At 36.3% G+C, this 21780-nt stretch overlaps 2 protein-coding genes across 5 annotated transcripts in view; both read right to left on the bottom strand.

Moving 5' to 3' along the window:
- The window catches only part of NFATC3 (nuclear factor of activated T cells 3), a 104280-nt gene extending 96150 nt beyond the window's left edge, over positions 1-8130 (bottom strand). The window contains exon 1 of the mRNA XM_056360945.1: positions 8103-8130. Coding sequence (XP_056216920.1) covers positions 8103-8115 — 13 coding nt within the window. The 5' untranslated portion in view covers positions 8116-8130. The remainder of the gene's footprint in view (positions 1-8102) is intronic.
- Positions 8131-8532: 402 nt separating this feature from the next.
- Positions 8533-21780, bottom strand: part of DUS2 (dihydrouridine synthase 2) — a 27161-nt gene continuing 13913 nt past the window's right edge. For all 4 annotated transcript variants that reach the window (XM_056360951.1, XM_056360947.1, XM_056360948.1 and 1 more), the window contains exons 8-16: positions 20808-20873; positions 18098-18168; positions 17531-17617; positions 16053-16221; positions 14985-15106; positions 12133-12276; positions 10913-11000; positions 10215-10288; positions 8533-9016 (exon numbers count right to left, since the gene is read on the bottom strand). In XM_056360951.1, coding sequence (XP_056216926.1) covers positions 8779-9016; positions 10215-10288; positions 10913-11000; positions 12133-12276; positions 14985-15106; positions 16053-16221; positions 17531-17617; positions 18098-18168; positions 20808-20873 — 1059 coding nt within the window. In that variant the 3' untranslated portion in view covers positions 8533-8778. The remainder of the gene's footprint in view (positions 9017-10214; positions 10289-10912; positions 11001-12132; positions 12277-14984; positions 15107-16052; positions 16222-17530; positions 17618-18097; positions 18169-20807; positions 20874-21780) is intronic.

The raw sequence follows: 21780 nt of genomic DNA, 5'->3' as shown, positions 1-21780 counted from the left end.
CTTTGAGGAGACCAGCTACATCATAGACTGCAACAGTCCAAACTCCACAGAAGCCCGTATCAGTGACCCTAAGTCTTGACCTGAAGATGATGTACTTGAAAGGACTAACAAAAATTTTACTGATTTTAATTGCCCTTTTCTTTTTCTGCCACTGATGTTTGTGCTGCGGTTGTCAACAGGATGTTTCATGCTAAGAACTGGGCTGCAACCAGCAGCTCATTCCGGTTGAGTTAAATACCTGCATAGGTACTATTGTGCGTGCAGGTGCTAGAGCAAAAGGTTCCCAATCCAGTTGTGGTTTTCACCTTCGTAAGCCATCTGAGGTATTCCTGCTATATTGCTGTTCTAGCCAGTCTTTACAGGTCAAGCAAGGTGTTTAAGGTGGTGACTAACATTTGGTGGCAGATTTTGTTGGGGCCAGCCAAGGTGGTGGCCACTTTCAGCTGTCTGCTCTGCCCCTATGCTAGATGCCCCTGCTGAAGGGACAGATGCATGCTTTTGAGGACCCCAGTTACAGCATAAGGAAGTAACATAACAAAACCCAACACAGACACCAGCTGAATGCTACCAGCTGTGCACTACAGAAGTCAACAAAGAAATATTTATGCTGTTTAATGATCTCTGCCTACAGAGGCAATCATTGCCAGGCAAAAATTGGAAGACAACAGATACACCTTTTTTGTCATTCCAGCTAAATGCCCTCTTGAATGGAAGTCAACACCTGCACAATACCGTTGTAGTAACTCAGGTGTAACAGCTGAATCCCAAATTCATTTTAGTTCTCCCAGGGATGCAAGAAAAGCTTGCAGTGGAAATTCAGGGATTAACAAGGTGGCTATTTATGTTCGGATAAAAAGATCAGTCAGCTCGACATGCCTACTCTAAATATTGAGGTGGAAGAAAAGAATGGTATTTACAAAAGCTAACTTTAGCATAGTGAGGCTAAGAAAACAACTGAGCAGAAACTATTCTGAATTACTATTTGAAAACCCTCTCTTCCCCACCCACACTGACCTGCATGAAAAGCAGCCTCAATAAGCTAAGATTAGCTTTTGTCAGTATCCCAAAATCTATTAAAAGTTAAGGAAAACTCTGAAGGCTGAGCTGTATTTAGTGAAAATCAGTTCGAGTCAGTTATAGAAAAGCTAACCATACTTACTAAAGCAAGAAGAGTTAGCTGCTTTCCATGAGCCTAGGATCCTAGAACTGTAAAAAAATCCAAACAAAAACCAAAACAAACCAAAAAAGCCCTGGTATCACTCCATACTAAACTGAGAAACAGAGGAATAGCCCTCCTATTTGCTGATAGACACTCTTATCTCTGCAACCAGCAGGAATAAACTACAGAATTAGGTGAGAATTCTGGCCTTCCAACATAAACATTTTGCATTGGCCCCAGGTACCCAGTTTGAAAGAATGTAATTAGAGGATTAGAATGTCCTAAAACCAGATTGCTATGTTACCTCTCTTATTTTCCCAGAGGGGAGGTTTTCACGGCTCGAGGATCAGGTTTGGCTCCCATAAACCCTGTAAAATTTGTAAAGGAGAGTGTTCGCTTTTCATACACACATTCACACAGAAACATCATTATTGTCTGGTTTTGTCAGGCCGTATAAGACGTCAGTACAATGACAACATGCACGTGGGGTTCTAAAGCACAGGGGAAGTGAAAAGAGTGAACTGTGTGGGCGACATGTTCTCTCCGACCAGGCGATCTGCTGAACTCACAGGCTGGGCTGAGGGGGAAATAGTACGCATAATGGCAGGCTAGCAGCGATAGGTGAAGATACGAGATGTTTTTAACAGGATGAGGTTAGCTCTTCCTTTCATGGAAATACATCAACCCTTTCTGGAAAATCTCCTTTTCATCTAAATTACTTTTTTTTAAAAAAAAAAAATTAAGATGTATGAAAAAATAACAAAGTGGGGGTGGAACAAATCTGTTTGTCTTCAGTGTGTTTCTCTGCAAGAAGAAATGAAATGGAAACTCAGTCTTCCATCGTACTTTGAGCTCCGTTTCTGTCTGTAACGGAGTGGCATAGGGCATCATTTTAAATAAATTTTGTGTTAGATATTTGTCTCTAACAGAATGGAGATTCCTTCTATTGTGGACTCACAGTTTAAATACTGAATAGCAACATGAGGAAAGTGGCTAAGTGCTGAATCTATGGGTAAATGCTGAACCAGTACTATTGCACAGAAAGATGTCACTGACTAGTTTTCCTTTTTTTTTTGTCCCCTTTATCCCTTCACCCCAGCATGACTGCCATTACAGGATATGCACACATCTCGGGTCACACTGCATAGTCTGGCACCTATAGCAGTGAGCAAACTGCCACAGATTTTACAGTCTGCTCTGCAACATTTGGCATGCTGATAAAAGTTAATGGGAGAGAAGATAATTTATTAAGTCTCTATTAATTCTGCGTTCATAACACAGTATTTATATGGCCTACGGGCTATAAACATTGCAAGCACTACAACTGTTTTCCATGCTTAGGCAGAGAAAAATATGAAAGTGGGCATCAACTGTAATAAGAGAATGTCACAGGACAACAAGACAGTAAACTACAATTACAATGTCACTGGTATGACAGGTAGGCATCACGGTCTAACTATACAGTGATTTAGTGGCTTAACCCTGCAGTCTCAATATTCCAACTTTCTGAAATAGTGTGATTCTGATGTCCCTGCAGACACTCCATCTGCCATTCCCTCTCACCTAAGGATCTCAACACTAAATTGAGAATTAACTCAATGTTCAATTAACTTCTGGAAAAAAATTACAAAAACCCCAGCATTATATGCCATACAGGGGAAATAAATGCACGCTTCTGCTGAAGTGAAACAGTCCCATATTGTTTTTAACACTCTTAAGATCTCATGGGTTTTGTGGTTCATATAGGTACCTCTACCCAGACATGTTTACTTGTGTTCTGTCTGGTGTCCATGATTTGGCTCTACTTCAGCACAGTGAGAAGAAAACGATGACAATGGTTTCAGCTTTTAAATTGTTTGCTGCCTGGGACTTAAATGAGCACATAACTAGAGCAGATACACAGATGGCCAGGAAATTTGCTGTAAATTTTATAATGATTCAGACAGCTAGTGAAACAGTAAAGTACTAAATGGCATTCATGTCTTTGCTGCCTGAGAAACTTAAGAAATTAACTACTACAGTTTTCTCTAAGTAAATAAGTATGCGCTGAATCAAATCACATAAGTCACTGAGAAGCTTCCCAAAGAAGTTTGATTACAGCCTAATTTCTTTTTTTTCTATTTTTCTCAAAATTTTTCAAAAGAACATTTTCTAACACTTGACATTTAAAAAGGTTAAAAAGTACTAGCTTTTAGTTTACTATCTTTGTAACTCTCGCTTTTCTCAGACCACAATTAGGGAAACCATTTTATCAGTTTCTGTTTAACATAAAGACCTATGACCAAATACTAACAATCCTTGCTAACATCTGTAGAGCATAGAATGCTGTGGCAAGTATACAGGCATGCATGGCACATACAGCATCTTAACACTGCACAGATAATCTTACAAATCAACAAAAAAACTTAAATAGGAACAGTAAAATGTTTGTACAGTTTTAAAACTGGTAAGAAGTACAGATTGAAGACCTATATCAAATGTAGTTCTGTCAGCTCTGCATAATAGAATACTAATCAAAACCCCATGTTCACAACTATAGATAGATTATAACCACTTCAGTTACAATCACCAAGTAATAATTTTTAAAGGTAGTTAAACAGGAAGCTCATTTTTCATAGCAAACAATGACACGCTGAAGCATTTAAAAATTTATGGAGACTATCAAGGAAAAATAAGTTAAAAGCAGTAAAGTGAAAGATTTGTACTACCGTGCTTTGTAAACTCACACAAGAGGCTATGTCTCAGACAATAACTTTCTAAAAATGGAAAACAGAGACTCTCCCACCATGCCAGGGCAAGGGAGAAGTATTTATTTAACTAATAGATATTTAACAGGCAGATTCACATTAACTCCTGCAACACAGTTTCATTTGGGAGCTAAGTGAACACCATAAACGTATACTTTTTAAGCCTCTTCTCATAAAAACACTGAGATTAATGCTCCTTTGAGTAAGGATGACTGGACTAGACTCCCTCTGGAGCTCATCAGTTCTTTTCCTTAACTGACCTAGGCAACTGCTGTTTAACAATACATGAGGCACTCCCTCCTCACCAAAGGCTTTGGGTCTTACTTTTAGTGTTTTTCATCAGCTTTGTCATCAGAAACTCTGAATAAAAGCCTCAAACATTGGCTTCCTGCGCCATGGTACAGATGGAAACTTAAGCCTTACAGGCCACCTCATTGACATAGCTTCTTGACTCGGAGTCCAAATATAAGCAGACTCCTGTTTAGAGAATCAACAGTTCTCAAGTATGTTGAGCTTGTAGATTTGATTAAAGAAGTAGTGAAAAAATGCTTTTGTGAACGAAGACTTCTTTCTAGTTAACACCTGTTTGGGGCCTCTTGCAATCTTGCTAGTTAAGGTCTTTGAAAAGCATGCCCTTCTGCAGGTCATAAAGAGTAAGTAAAACCAAAACAAAACAAAAAACATCCTTACCTCTCCCTCCTCCCCCAGCAACCCAAGGCATGCTCACACTTTGAATCAGAGAGCAGCTGAGCTGACATGTGGCTCACTTGCCAGCTTTCTGAAATTGCAGTACTGGGGAACTCTAGGATTTTGATATTCAAACTCTGTATTGGTACCGCCAACATTTAACCTCACATTCCAGGGCGGGGTTGGGCTCAGAGCCCGGGACATTCCAAAAAGCATTCCAACCAGCAAGGCCCTGGAGGTAGCCCCACAGTGAGCACATCCATGCTAAAAGGCTAGTAAAAATGTCTTTGCATTCCCATTCACATGCATACATGTACGCTACAGGGAGGACAAGTTACAGTTCTCCCCATACCCACGGATCACGCTTTGCAAGGTATGGTTACAAATAGTTTCTGCAGCATCAGTATAAAGAAACAAAAACACAACTGTTTTGTTGCTTGCTTGCTGTAGCCCTGTGACAGAAAAAAACCAGTTGCTTCACTGAGTTCCATAGGATTAATAGTGAAACATTTTCACTAAGCAAATACTTAAAATAGAGCATAGCTTTCATTAGTATTGACCAAGTATCACATTCACACCACAATAAAAAAAAAAAAGTTCTCTGAAGTGTGAGGCTAAACATCCTCCAACCCAACTGTGGTCTCAATTGCCACCCTATGCAAGAATGCAGAAGTGCAACGGCTGGATCGTTAAATACTGTACAAGTCAGCGTATTTTTCTGGGAAAAAAAAAAAATCTGCCACCTTCTGTTTATGAAAGGTACAGCAGAAAAGAGAACCACAGGAGAAACTCGTACAGATGAGTCACATGTGTAGTTTGCTGGTTTAAAACATTAGTTTAAAACTAATATGAATAGAACAATTTCTAGAAAGAAAGTACCAGTCACTAAAGCAATTACTTTAAAACCAGTGCTGGGAAGGGAACGTACGTGGCAAATACAATTATCCTATCTATAGAACTGGTTAGGATGAATTGAATGATCAAAGTAGGACAGTAAGTCACACGTGAGTTGTAACAGAGTTGAGAGGAATGAAAGTATGTAGCAAAGTCATTAATTCAAAACATTCTGACATGCGCACGCACATATATTACAATTGCAACTCTTCTTTAGTTCTTTTTGAAACTCATCAAGGGTGCCAAACACGTTGTGCTTTCTAGCCATTTGCCAGAATTTACAGCCCTTCTATATTTAGCATTGAATGCTCATTCCAACAGAGTGACTCCTCACTCTCATCGCCACATGCTCTGTTTGGCCTAGCTATGGCCATCCATAATTACAGCACAGACAGCCTCATTAATGTATACAACTATTACAACGAACTAGAAGGAGTAATTGCAAGCATGAGTACCACATAAGAATTTAAGTAAGGATTTAAAAACATTTAAAAACATTTGAAAACTTATCAGAAAACAGAAACACCCCTCCCCAAAATTTTAGCACCCATTTGATTTAATATAAATACAATACATATACTTTGCAGACTAGTGTTAATATAGTACTTGTTTCAGCTCACAGAGGACTATATATCCAGTATTCTCCAGTTCTCTCCATCAACACAACCAAGGCACACATTCTGTAACATCAGATGACAAGTAAAGCATCTACATGCTAGGGTATTCACACAACCTCAGATTTTTAGGTAACTATGTTCAGCTACAGCTCCATGTGAATTTCTGACAGCACACTGCTGAAATCTGTTCAGATGTTCATCATAAAACTGAATTTTACACATTCCCAAGTGCCCCTGGAGTCACCTATCTCTCACAATAAACATGTGCTCTGAATTGCATTTTAAGTCAATTGCTGGAAAGAAACAATGTGAAAAGTCTACATAGGCTACACCCTGCTAAGGAGACAGGAAAGATGCACGTTCACATCACATGACAAAACACCAGGAGTAAAAAAGAAAAGGTACAAATACTGTCATGAAGGCCTTGGCTCCTATACTGAATGATTCTATCTCTTTTCTGAAAGAGGTCCATATCAGCAGTAGCAGAATTCCTCCTTATTGATTAATATTTTTTTTTTTTTGGGGGGGGGGGGGGGCTTTTTTATAAGCCAAAACAGAAACTACACACTTCCTATGGTTGGCTTCTCTACAAATCCGTCCCAATCCACTGTAATTTCTAGCAACCCATAGTAATTGCTGTCACACAAGTCCACACAAGCACCACCACCTATAATAATTGGGCTTTATCCAAAGATTAAATTTTAATTTTAGACAAACAATGATGACAAGAGACGAAGCCAGATTCTTCTAAGCGGCAGGACAAGAGACAATGAGCACAAACCGAAATAGAGAACAGTCCATGTAGACACAAGAAGAAAAAAAATGACTTTTTTTTACCGCAAGTGTGATCAAACACTGGAACAGGCTGCCAAGAAAGGTTGTCAACAGAGCCTCAGTCCTTGGAGAGATGTGAAACGCAGCTAGACACAGTTCCTGGGAAACTTGCTCTAGTTGACCTTGCTTTGAGCACAGGGGTTGGACCAGATGCTCCCATCTCCAGTGGTCCCTTCCAAGCTCAAATATTTTATGATATTAGACCTTGTAAGCCATACTTCTAGCAGGATCTAAGAATCACTTTTTTTTTCCCTATTACTCTATGATGGCTCCAAAGAGTCCTGACAAAACCAAGAGAGCACTCACAACAGCAAAATGGCTGCTTCCAAACTTTCTGATTAATACTGCTAATTCTTTTGCTCCTTCAGAGTAAAATTCTAGTGCTCAAATTATAGCAAATATAAGTATATTTAACTGCATTTACTGCAGTGTACAAAATGAAAAAACTTTCTTCTTAGACCACACAGATTTACTATAAATTACTCTGATCTAAACAGCAGACATATTAAATATGAAGACACATCTATTTAATTTCACAATCCTGAACATTATTTGGTGAGATATTGTTCTTCTATTGTAAAAGAATGGTTTAGCACTATCACTTGAGGAAGAAGATTCAGATTTTTAAATAGGAAGACTATTTATGAACTACATCCAAATGAATTATATTTTGTATGTTCTTAATACAAAATACTTTATAGAGATCATGGCATGATATCTCTGCCATTTTGTTTTCAGACCAGAACCGATAATCTGAAGATCTCTCACCCTGTTGAGGGATACTAAACCACCACTTCAATACCCCATTAATAACCGGAATCCCTAAATTCTCCTAATTCATTAGAACATTCTTTTGGAGATTCAAAACTTTAATTTAAATCGGACAAGCTCAGCTGGATTGCCATGAAATCAGACTGGATCTGCATCCTCTCTTGGCATATAGCACGTACTTACGGTTTACCTTAATAGTAAGTTATGATGATGGCAAATTTAAGAAGAGAACATGTGCTTTTGATTAAGACCACCAGTATCACCAGCTAAATACTGAGGCAAACTAGGTCACATTTCAAGAACAAACACATAAGGCTGTATTTGGATGCCTGCTTTTGCAATTAATACACATGTAGACATATACTAGAACTTCCAAGTTCCAAATACCTTCACTCAACAAAAACATGGCTACCAGGCTCAGCTCCAATTCCTTACTGGAAAGGCACAACTGTAATACCTAAGACCCAAAAAGGATGGTTAATTCTATCATCATATTTCTGGAGGGTAAACTGTAAAAGAAATTATGAAAGAAGAATGTTATTTTCATGCTTATTGTTATAATTTCTAAGTCCTCCTCCCTGCAAAAACCTTTTTCTTGATGTCAATAAAGCTTGCAAGACATGCATAAAACTCATTTGACAAAATCATGTCTACTTGGCTACTAATATTTTCCTACATTAATTTTTCTGATTAACTACATAGTTCCATAATAAACCCATTTGCTTGTGGACGATGTATTCATGCATCTCGTACCAGCACACTGCAGACTTCTTCAAAATAAAAAATAGGTAATAAAACCAACAACAAAATTGCTTTTAAAATATTTGATATTTTTTAAAAATTTATTATTTGGGATACTCTTAATGTTCTTTAAAATCAAGTTGCTAATTTATCCTGTCTGAAAGGCACCATAGGGACTGTGAGTGGTGAACAGTAAACATCTCATTGGCACTTTTACAGCTGGGGAATTTACCAGTCTCTGAGATAATCCAAATGAAATGTGAACAGCAAGATATATAAACAGGAGCTAATCTGTAGCGGCACAGGTGTGAAACCTCTAATTTCCATGCTATCGTGGCACCTTAGGCACATTCATGTCAGAAGTTTCTTCAATAAAGTTAGCTTTTTTATGGGAAGGCTCAGCAAGGTCTTCTCCATGGTCTCTGTTATTCAAGCTCTCCTGATCTTCCCTCTTGCGTTTGTTAATCAGGTGATTTTCACCCTCACACAGCTTTCCCTCTGGGACACCCAATGTTCTCAGGCAGACAATAGCTGCAGCCTGTTCTGCTAGTTTCTTTGACTTGTCCCTGAAGAGCAAGCAGATAGAGCACAGGTAAAAGTAGAAACAAGTCTCTACACTGCCAAGAGACAATCAATTTCCTGTCTCTGATGCAACATCATGAAATAAAAGGCATTTGTAGTCATCTCACAGCAGAACAAAAAAATAGGTCAGTTAATCACATGAATCTTGCTAGACATCAGTGTTGGTGCATCACTCCTGATGTAATATTCCTAGAAAATCTGCTTCTGTCATGTCTTGTGTCTCAAACACTCTTCATTTCAAAGTTATAAAGTCAAGGTGTGTTTGGCCCAAGTGACTGCAATCCTCAGAAAGTTAACTTTTACAAATACAATTACTAAACAAAACTGAGTTTTGAAGGCTCGTTTTTCTTGAAAGATAGCCTGGCTCAAGCAGCAACTGTTCCATAATAATAAAAGTTCTGTCATTTCCAACAGGGACTGCAGATTATACATTTGTGAAATTCAGCATTTGAAAACCATTTTCTTTGCAAAGTTTCATATCAGCATTTGAAAACCATTTTCTTTGCGAAGTTTCATATCAGCTGAGCTTAACTTCCTAAAGTCTCTGAACAGGATGTACAAACACCAGTAACTGTTGCGTGCATTTGTCCTCTTTAAAATGTTCAATGCTGAGCTCTAGCTTTGCAGTTAAATCAAGATCAACTTAGGTGTAAATGCCTGAAGTCAACTCCAGTATTACTACATGATTGTATGAAATGCTGTCATGAAATTTTAGAGCAGCCCTGGATGAGACTGTTGATTAACTGTGATCTCTGAGAAGCCACTAAACTGTCCTCTGCCTCACTGTACATAAGACACTTTATTGTGACTTGTTATTGAGAATGGATCTGCTGTAGTGGCTGAAGACATTTTCCCCTCCACCTCCCTTGGTTAGTTTCTGAGCAGTTCACAGACACAGCTGGATCAGGTCTCCTATTTGCTCCCCTTTGTGGGCCAATATACTATGTGAATTAAAATCTGTAACTGTTTACTTGATTATGCCAAATCTTACTTCTTCTCACAATAATTTCTCAGAAATTTTTAATCCTTTCTCCCCCCCAGAGGGAGCTTTAGAAGGTAGCTTTTAGCTGACTTTGATAAAAGTCAATTGGAATAAACTGGAGTACCCTTTCACTGCAAGTTTTAAGCAACATTTCAGAAACAATTACAATACAGCTGCTAAAACCATTAAAGATAGCTTACCACAGAGTTGATCGGTATTTTTGCTCAGCTACTGTCACTACTGAACAAAATAATTTATCCAGTGGTCTTTGAACCTGGAGAAAAAAAGAATTAAAAGGAAGGGGAATGTCAAAAAACAATCATGTCATTTACAGAACAAACAACATTGCCAAGGTTCCTTGTTTTTCTTGTCTTTATACCACAGTCAAGTAACACCTTCAAAATTACTGTAATTCATACCAGAAATTTAACCTTGTGTATTTAAGATTAAAAAATAAGAAGCTGTCCAAGCTGCAAATCTTTTTGCTTAGAAAAACCCAAACAACAAATAACGTCCCCATCTAACAAAGCAATTGCTCCTGTCCAGTATAGTTTCTACTTATAACAGTGTGCAACAACAGAGAAAACATTCTGAATCCAAATTCTTTAAATCACAGAAGTACTAAAAGAAAGTCTGTCGTGGACTCCTATGTAATCACTTGCAGTTGCAGCAACTTCTTTCATACATGAATAAAAGCGACAATGACTTTTAAATTTTTACTTTCTAATAAAATAAGGTGCTATTTCCATATATATGTGTATCACTATTTCTGAAGCTGCCTATTCAAAAACTATGCCAGACTGGTAAGCAGAATTTTTCACTACCTTGAGTCCTAAATTAGACAATTTCGTAAACAATGCAGAGGAAGAGGTTTGAAAGGGTTTCTTCATTGACTCACAGTTTCATAAACAGGCTGAGGATGCTTTTCTTTCCTACACCATTCCAGAAGATACATTTTTGGAGTAATCTGTGGTGGATATTCTCGCCTAGACAGAAAAATTTGTGGTCAACCACTGTGCATAGCGTTCTATTTTAAAACAAATTGTGCTGCTTGTTATACTACTTCTACCAGTTATACTTTGTGGTTTAATTTTACAGCTCAAATTATGAGAAAAACGCTGCTTCCTTATTAGATAATTCAAGTAATATGTCTGACATAACATCTAAAATAAAATGTAAACTTGTCTATTAATTCTTTCCAAACATTCACATTCTGTAGTATTACAACAAGAGAAAAGATACTTACCAGAAAGGAGATGCTAACTAAATATATGACACAGAAGAGAGATACAGCTTGACACTGCTTATTATAAGCAATAACATAAGATTAAACACTAGAAGAAAGAAAAGAAGCTGCTTCTGTTATGAAAGAGTTATCAAATAAAAAGGAGCAGTTGTCATTGATTCAGTTACTGACATGGAACTACAGCCCCTTGTATTTAGCAGAAAACAGAAATACTATTATGACTGGATTTGAGGAGCATTTTATATCACACCTCTTCTTGAGCTGTTTGAAAGACTTAATAGCAAAAATAGCAAGAATAACAAACATGGGTATAATATGGAAAGTAAGAGCAATTCTATAGGCTTCACAGATTATTATCAAAGGTTACTTAAAAGAATATTGTACATAACTCCATGAACTACTTTGTCAAGGAATACCTTATTAGTGGAACACGTTTAGAAGACTGCAGATGAGCACATATTTTTATCTGCTTAGAAAAGAGTATTATGAAGTTTGTGCAGGTCATAAAAAGTATTTATTTAAATCTCACTACAAATAACTGAAGTCTTTATCTTTGTATATACTCACATTCTTCTACATACAGATGTTTGAATTTTTTTTTAAATCGCTCAGCACTTTTAATATGTTAACTGAGAGAATTCAGCAGTCTCAGGAAGCCCAGAACTGAAGAACATCTTACAACATCCAAACAGCACAGGAAAAGTGGTGATGCTAGGGATTATGTCATGATGTACATAAATTCCTTCATAAAAATCCACTCAGTAAGAGCTGATACGTAAACTGTTATATTCAAAAAAACTTTAAGGCTTTGTCACATTCACAGGTTTTATTTACAGATGCAAGATAGTGAAAAACTTAATTTGCGTGCTTACTTGTCAAATCTAACAGCCATTTTTATTACATCTGGATCTTCCATTTGGTCATCTTCATCTTGTGTCTCAGTTTCTAATGATGCTTTCTTTGCTTCAAAAACAGCTGTTGTTTCTTCATAGAAGTCAGCCATTTCAAAGACTTCACTATTCAAACAGAATTCCTTTGTATTAGAGATCAGATTATAATTTTTTGTATCATATTATGATAAAAGTATAGAAATCAGTTGCATTTAAATAGAGTGTATGTGTACACGGAATTACATGAATGTATGGCAATATTCTGCACAGTGAGATTATATTGTTTCTCCTCCAATTCTTATCAGACACTGTTGAGCTACAAGTAGAAAAAGAATGTTCTCATTTCCAGCACTATATATTCAACTTATAGCCTGAAAGCCCAGCAGAATCAATCAGAAATACAGGTCCTGCAATATTCAAGTTATTAGCTCAATTACTGACTTGCAGGTGAACGAATTGGCAAAGAGCATCTCCAAGTGACTCCGGGTGCATCTGCTCCACAAGGGCAACACAAATGCAAAGTAGAAAAGAGATTCTTCTCCTAATTTTAGTATTTAAAAATACTATAAGCAATAAACCCCATAACATCAAAATACCTTAAAATCTCAGATTTTCTGACTTCAGAGTATTATTCACAAGCCCCAATACAAAGCAGGAAGCAACTAGTATTTGTGTCAAATGAAAAAGCCTCAAATCCTTTTAAATTTCAGATCCATGGCAGGCTGCATGTAGTTTGAAAAACGGAGAGCATTCTTTTTCTACAAATAACAACAAAACCTGCAGCAAAAGAAAACTTTTAATTTCTGACTGCTACGAGAACCCTCATAGCAGTTCATAGTAGGAGAGCGTAGTAGCAGAGCATAGTTCATAGTAAGAGGCTGTTCAACAACAAAATAATTCTGGCCACAAAGCCATCTCCAATGCTCTAAGTGGAAAAGCAATGAAGCTGAATAATGCTAACTGATGCCTCTAGAAGATAACTTATTTTGTACTCTTACGTACATTTTTTTTGCCTGAAATGCAGCAGGCTGTTCTCTTGCATTGAGTACTGAGGTTAAAACCCCTAATGGCTGTAACATCCCATCACCACCAGGAGACAGCAGTACTAACATTTTTTGTCTGAAGATGTGTATGTAACTACATATTAGATAACTGAACGTTCTTCAGTTAGCTGGACATTAAACAGGCTGTTTAGAACATTGGTTAAAAAACTGAGTCTGCTGAGAGAAAGCAGTTTTAAAAACTTTCAAGTGGCTCTGTCCTGCTCTCATGCACACACGCTGCTCAAGCTGATTTTGAAATTGGTATTGCATCACATGTACAAAAGCCGATTATGTTCAATTTTGGAAGCCCCTAAAGAATTGTTACACATAGCACATAAACCCAGAAGTTTTACACTACACCTCTATCCAGTGTTTATGTGTATAAACTGTTACTCTTCTAATTACCTATTTAAAGGCTTGCCTCTTACTTCACAATTTATTTTCTTTACATACTACGCATTACTGTTCATTCATTAGAGAACATCACCACCTTTTTGGCTAAGATTTATTTGAAGTTGTAAAAGATTGTTTCAGTTTCAATCTAGACTATATCTCTTCTAATCAAATTGATAAATTATAAGCAAAATAGATGAACGATTTTTAGTACCGTAACTTACTATTAACTTCTGCAATGTAAAAAGTAACTTGCAAAGTTTAAATGTTGTTCATGGATTACAGTGCTCCTATAATTATGAATAATGAAGACTAGCTCCTTTTGCATATAAAATGCAAATTCCTTTCATTGTATTGTAATGAAACAATCATGGATGACAGTGTTTATAGAGAGCCAAAACTGATAAATCACAACAAAATGGCAAAAGGATTGCAGGCATTTCCATTCATTTTGAACATGAACAGAATGCTGATTAGGGTTTGCTGGAAAACAATAACTCCATTTGCAAAATATTTCAAGCTTTCAACATTTCTATCCATTTTCATACACATAACAGTTTCAGACTGTTTATTTTATAAAAACAAAGAGACTCTCTTGCCTTCCATTCCATCAGAAGGATAATTACAGCACACAACATGGATATGACACACGCAAGCTCAGACCTCTATTTTGTTCGGTTTGGGATGGGTCCAAACTGGATTCCCCTCCATCCTGCGTGACTTCTTTAATCACATGTCTATTTTATGATTTCTCTCAAACTTTCCTTCTTCCTTTTCTGTCTTTGCCTTTGAGAAATTTCATCCAGACTGTTTCAGGTGTCCAGGATGAAAAGACTCATTAAAGCTACTGTATTTCCTCAAAACGGTTGTCAGCATCCATTAGGGTATTGCAGGTATGAAAAGCAGCACGAAAGAAATATATTTAAGTATCATATGGGTGACCTTCATAAATTATTCTGAGTTTATCTCTAAGTGTTCATTCAAAACAAATATCTTGTCATAAATAAAACCCCACATGAAAAAGGGAAAATTAAAACAGGTAAGTATCTCTGGAAGATGACAAGCTCCTACACACTATTAGCCTCCAGTCTAACACTAGAGAATGCTGAAACTTTTCTTAATCAGTTAATGCAAATATTGGATAAATGCCTGTCACTCCGTGAAGTTTTATGAAATCAGTATGTTGAATACATAGACAGTTTTAGGGTTAAAGCTTTAACATCTGAGCATGATAGAAACACAAAAAGGTTAATTGTATTATTCCACGTCACTAACTGGATTTGGTTTTGTTGTTTGGTTTATTTTCGAGTTTTATGAAATGCCATACAGTGCTACAGACAAAGAACTGGTTTGCCAGTTTGGCAGAGTGCAATTCCTATTTCTGAAGTACACGCTTACCAGATCTCCTGTGTGGACTGCGCAGCATGGAGCTTCTTACCCTGAGTAGTTTCCAGCTGTTCCCTCAACATCTGACACAAACAATATTTTGTGTTGGTATAGTGATTATCGTATCTCACTGCCTGAAGGAGAGAGACAAAGTATATAAACCCATGCCAAATGTATCTTATATAATGCTCATGTCTCTCAATGAATTACAGAATTACTTTTGAAAGGTAAACCAGAACGCACAGTTTCCTCAATAACATATTCAAACCTACTTATGAATGTGAGTATTAATCTGTTTTGGCATGCTTTCATGAACAGAAGTTCAACTTATTCATATACTTATGAAGAAAGGGTTGACCAGTTGACCGTAACTGACTAGCAATGCAGTGATATTTCAAAACCAAAAAAAATTTAACTTGATGACAGATCAAAGCCAGATTTCTGATTAATTTCCTATTATGTTATTAAAATTGTATATTTTGAAGAGTAGATAAAACTTTACATATGGAGCTACTACAATACAGCATCACTCTGTTGGCAAATCATTTGCTTTGCTCCCCTGCTGTTAAAAATTCTTGACAGTATTTGTAAAAAGCAATTAATTTCTAAAAATGAATTAAGCAACAACTGAGTATTTAATATTCCTTCACTTTTCTGTTCAGTATTATCTGCAAAACTGTAACATTAACAGAGTTGGCCTACATCTCATTATCTTTTCAAATTCCTAGACATTTTTAGATAGCCTTGTAAGCCTCATAAATGTTCCCAAGAAACTAGGGCTAAAAAGCATGGTACAAAAGATACCATGGTACATAATGTACATGGTACATAATGTACAAGGTACATAATGATCAGGAAAAACTGTTTTCTGAACACAGACTTCTGAACATTTTTTTTTCTGAAGAAAATAAAACAGAGGAAGCAGTGGTTGATTTGTTAGACTCGTGTCACACGCAATATGTTAAAATACCCCCAGAGCCCAAGTCTTCAAAATGAAGAGGAGTTAAGATACTGTAGTAAGATTTGGATTAGCAGTCCTAAACAATGTTAACTACAAGTAAGATCTTCCAAAAAACATACGTATTTGATGTAATCTTGCATGACTTCCTTCAAGGGGAAAAGACCTTCTTTTCTGAAGATAGATGGGTTCCACATGGCAGCACGAGCTATCATTACTGATGAGGCAGCTGTTGCTTTCTGAAAGGTCTCAATGTCTGTATATTCTTTGATGAAGTCATGAGATCCTCCACTAAAAATTAACATCATTTTTATAATCATGAAAGTATTATTTGCTATTGCTTGTGCTTTACACAGCCTTGTATTTTCAGTGTGATATTACACTAACAGTGGCAGAGTCTATTTAGGACATTATGTCAAACCTGCGGGGTCTGAGAGTTTTACTAGAACTTATTGAAACAAAAACAAAAAAATATATAATATTTGTCATTATCTGCATACTTCCCTTAAAAACAGAAGACTTTTCATGAAGAAAGAATATAGTTTGTGTTCTATGCAAACTGTGTGCTTTCACAGAGTTCTTAATAGATAAGGCTCACAGAGAATCACTTCTATGTTATTTCAAAAATGGTACCTTGTCATTGCCAGTTCTGTAACCTTCAACTGCATGCTTATTCTGTTGGCATAAGTGATACTGAAAACAAGTTAAGTATGGACAGCATCCCTTTCACTCTGGCACCAATATACGGCCAGTAACTACAAGTAATACTTCTCGATCAGTCACAGAACACTTTGAACTTAAAAGAAGGTTGCACTGCTTCTGTTGTACTGCCTCTGCTTTCAAGTCAGCAAGCCAGATGTGTTAGCAAGCAAAACGGACACTCAAACCACTTTTCCTTTCTCTTAAAAATTCTCTTCTCCACATCTCTTCAATGTAAAATAAAAGTTGGACTTTTGAACTAAAAACAGTAGGATCTTTATCCCTTCAAAAGTAGAAACACTGTCAAATTCAAAATAAAAACTAGAGAATCATAAATTACTTTAAAACCAGACATTTATATTGTGAAGACAGAACAAGCAAGCTTCCTGCACTAACAAAAGATTATTCCATAAACACAGCACCATTCTAGAAATCAGAGTATCAATTCAAATTTTCTTGCCCTCTTTTAGCACCATTCTACTTCCTTTTATTCACTCCTGTATATTTCCTGACTAAGCTTGAGGTACAAGTAGTTAAAATTCTCAAATAAGTTACGGCAGGGATCAAATATATTTAATCAGCAGGATTCCAAGTTGCACATTTATATTTCTTTAGAAAGGGAAAATTTCACTAAGTGGATTTAAAACAAAGACCATATCCTTTCCAGAGAACCATAAAAAACCCAGGACTGCTAAGGATTAATTAGAAGCAATTTATCAACAATAAACCTCTGATTTTTTATATCTTAATTGCACTTTGCATCATAAGAAGTACTCATACAGAGCTGACTCTTGTGACATGCATAAAATCTAAGAAAAATTGATAACCTCATCTTTTACCTAGGCAAACAAAGGATTCCTGGCAACGCACAATGTGAGTTTTGCTTTTAAGTCCAACTTACTTTGCTATTACTGGAATGGAGACTGCTTCAGATATGGCTTTGATCACATCACAGTGGACAGGGTGCTGAGGCCTCTCCTCCTTCTTCCTTTCCAACAAACAAAAAAAAGCAAGACCCAAGATTTCCTATGGAACTTGCAGATGTCCAAATCACAGCAGACATGACTCAAGGATAATTGGTACATACTTATTTCCACTTATTTACTTTATATATTTGAAGTAATTTTCCCTTTTTTTATTTAAGCACAAGATAACTTTTTCATATCAAATAAATTTTAAAACATTGTTACTGTAACTCTATATCCAGATAAGCAGCATTTTTAGATACAGAGTATGCAAGATAATTCTAGTTTTATTCGGTCTTGCAGACAAAAATTTTAGAGAAATAGCAGCAAGTGGTTCAGTTCTTTAATTATTGGCCTGATTTTCTACACTGATTTAGTTAAAAGTTGAAATTAGAACCGCGTATTACATGTAGAGTACACTCCAGTCATATCTTAACTGTACCACGTTTGTCAGCAAACTAAAAAAAAAAAATCTAAGTTTCTCTTGCCTAAAATTGATTTACCTTCCATGGACCGCAATGGCAGCAATACCAGTTTTTTCTATTCTTTTTACCAGGTTCACAGTATCCTCAACCTGAGCGATAAGAGAGAACAATGTGATTTTAGTTCAAAGAAAAAGGAGTAACTATTATGCGATCACTGTACAAACAAATGTTGGAAGCCTTTCATTTTATCAAGAGGGATACGATTCCTGTTTCAACAGTAATGCACAACATGCACAACTGTTTAATATATACTTCAATTACAGAACTACATATTATACAAAAATAAGAATCTATTTTCAATACTTCCTTGAAGGTATACATAGCAAACTTTCCCTAACCAGGTAACACAACGTTCTGTAGCAGGGAGAGTATTTTCCAACAAGTCTTTAGACTGTCGTTTGAAAATGATACAAAACACTTTATTAGCAAGTCCTCTCTAATGACTACTCTGTAAACTGTAATTGAAACGCATCTTAGTAAGAGGATGCATTCTGAAATCAGTGTGACATGCAATCACACGTCTATAAATATTCTTCTCAGATGTGTCTTAAAGAAGTTAACTAGTATCTAGAAAATTCTAAAGACATTCATACATGACCTGAGCAGGGAAAAGGGGAAGCTCCCAGTACATCTTCAAAGAGGAAAGATGCTCTTAAATGGCAGAAAGAAATATCACACTGCTAGATTGGCCTCTCTTACGCAGCTTTGCAGAAAAAGAGAATGAAAAGCAAATTTTCTCTTCAGAAGCTGGAGAATGATCTGTGGCTCATCAGAAAAATAGCACATTCAGTCCTTGAAAAAATGTAACATCTACCAGGTGGCATGGACACAGAGGCAGAAGCTCACCTGCTGTTCTGATAGATGTCGTTATGCAAAAGCAGCTTGAAACAAAAAGGAAGAGGCTCTTGCATAGTTGTATAAAATAAAAAGGTGAGGTGCCAGTTCTCTGATTCATACTTCAGTACCAAAATGATCTTAGAGTTACTGATTCTTTTCACACAGGCTTCATTTAAACATTTCAAGTGCATGTGTAAATAACTTTTCAACAATAGCTAGCTCAGTCACAGTTCATCCATCTACAGTAATATCTATTCAGGTCATATGCAATCACAGCATCTAGGCAGGCAATTAAATACACAATTGCAAAATAATCAGTCATTAAAAGAGAAGGCACGTCACCTTCTGGAGGCTTAAAATTATGTAGGGAATTCAACTGGAAAAAAAAAATCCAGTAAGAAAGCTGTATCAGCTGTAAAAAAAGAAAAGAACCTATGTATTTTCACTACATTCTTAGCAGTTAAATTCTAGAAAAATACTGACAAAACAAAATGTTACAGCTTTAGCAATACCATATTCTTACCATAATTTCTTCAAAATGAATTATCATACCCAGGAATCTATCCAGAAAAAAAGTAATTCTAATTGCAAGGAAGGTGTTGCAAGGAAGATTACAAACCTCTTTGTATAAGCTAGCAATTTCAGTGCTTCAATCTGTCAGAGTTTCTACAAAGGCTACAGAAGTTGTTTTTAACTTGCGTAACATTTGTAGTATTTATTGCTGTCATTGCACATACAGTAAATCAGGAGTCAATGCAAAATTTCCTTGCATTGTAGAGTATGAATAGTTTATAGAGCATATGGAGTTTCTTTCATAAACACAATTTCACTATTGAAAACTTCATCATTAACATGAGTGTTGGAAGTTGGAGAAGTAACATTAGGGTTTGGTCTTCCCCTATTGAAGTTTAAACTTCAAGCAGACTGTCAAGAAATTCCAAGTTCATCACACTGTGTTTATGTACATGTACTCAGTCAATTCCACATTTGGCAGTTGTTTTCAAAAATAGGAATGCACTTTTCCTTTTTATTTTCATTTAGTATTATCCACCAGCAAAAGCTTTGGGATTAACTCCATGGATTACAATAAACAGGAATAAAATATTTTTAATAGAAATATCTCCATTTGGAGTTCAACAGAATAAAGCCAAGTGCAGATATCTAATGTTTAGTATTTTCTTGACATTTTAAATTAGAGAGGAGAAATGAAATTTGGCATCTGATGTGAGCAGCCAGAAAAGCAACCTGGTTGGAAGGGTAAAATTGCTTAACAGAAGAAAATATCTTCTGAAAAATACTGAGAGAGAAAATGCCTGCCAGCCTGAAAACCACTAGCCTGGGAACTAGAATCAGAATCAGAAGCATCCCCGGTAAGTGCAACTGGGTACCTAGAAACCAGAGACATCCTGACATACCATTGGGAAGTGCAAAAATCAAGGAACTGTAACAGCAACTTATCAACTGAAAAGGTAAGAAATAGTCTGGAAAAAGGGGAAAACATCCTGAGAAAGAAATAATCTGTAACTGGCTATTCTGACTGCAGGTACAGGAAAACTGTCTGGAAAAAAAAAAAAAATTGATCTGAATTAGAGAAAACAATCATCTGTTGGCTGCCCCAGGTGAGAAATAGGAATTAACAACACCTCCTGGCTGCTCAAGGGGTGGCATCCTACACCCTCTTGTGTCTCTATGACATAAAAATCACGAACTTTATACACCCACTAACCGTTTAGGTCATGACAGCACCCCAAACAAATTATAATTCCAAGTGCTATTTCACAAAAACAGATCTAAAAGGCCAATAGATTAGAATGTCATATTTCTAACTTATCTTAAGATCACAGAAATGAACAACAACTAAACAGTTTAACATTATGATTTATGTTCTTACTGAGGGCAAAATGCGGATTTTGCAGGTTACTGGTTTACAAATTCCTTTAACAAGGGTAGTCAGTATCTGGAAAAAGAAAAAAAGACAAAACCATGATCATAGCAGTAACATTAATAAAGCCCTCCTTCCCCTCTTGAAGACACAAAGAAATTAGAACAATGTAACACCAGTTACTCTCCCTATAAACTTACCTACTAGATGGACGCATGCAGTCTGTATCGAGTGTATCACTTTATCCGATAGATATACAAACCTATTTCTAGTCAAAGCCATTTTTATTTGACTTTTTGATTTTAACTGGATTTTTACAGAGCAGTTAACTGCTGCTAGAGTTTTAACACTGCTTTTAATGCGGTGACCAGTAAACTCTGATATTATTAAAACAAAATGCAGAAGCTTTACATCTTCATGAAACTGTTTTCAATCTTATATTAGAGTTGTGACTTTCTTATGAAAACATAATGTAAGTATTCCCTAAAAAGAAATTTTATTTTAAGAAAAAGGCCAAAATGGAAAAAAAAAGGGATATACCAAGCAACATTACTGAATCTTCTAAAAGAAAACAAAAATTGTAAACTGAATTCCGTGCTTGACACAAAGCACATTTTATTCATTAAAAACAAACTCAGAATAAGCAGACAAATGAGCAGTTGTTAGTTTAACCATTTAAGAACCAAGCTATGGAAAGAATCTCCTTTTCACAGGCTGAATTTGAGTCCAACAGACCACACTTAAAAGGGCCATGTAATGGCCTATACATGTTTAAATCACTTATGAGTACACAATATGTGGTACCAGAAATCTATACAAATATCTACATAAATCGCACTCTAAAATATGAGTGGAAACCAGCTGATCCTGACTGTTATTAGAAAAAATTGTGGTTTTCAACTGGTTTTTGATATATTATCATGCATGTTATTCTGAATACACTTCCCTTGTATAAAATGGATGGAACTGCAGGTAAATTATT

This window comes from Falco biarmicus, chromosome 15 (genome assembly GCF_023638135.1).
Source record: "Falco biarmicus isolate bFalBia1 chromosome 15, bFalBia1.pri, whole genome shotgun sequence".
NCBI lineage: Eukaryota > Metazoa > Chordata > Aves > Falconiformes > Falconidae > Falco > Falco biarmicus.
Note: the sequence above shows the minus strand (reverse complement) of the source record. Positions and strands in the feature narration are given on the sequence as shown.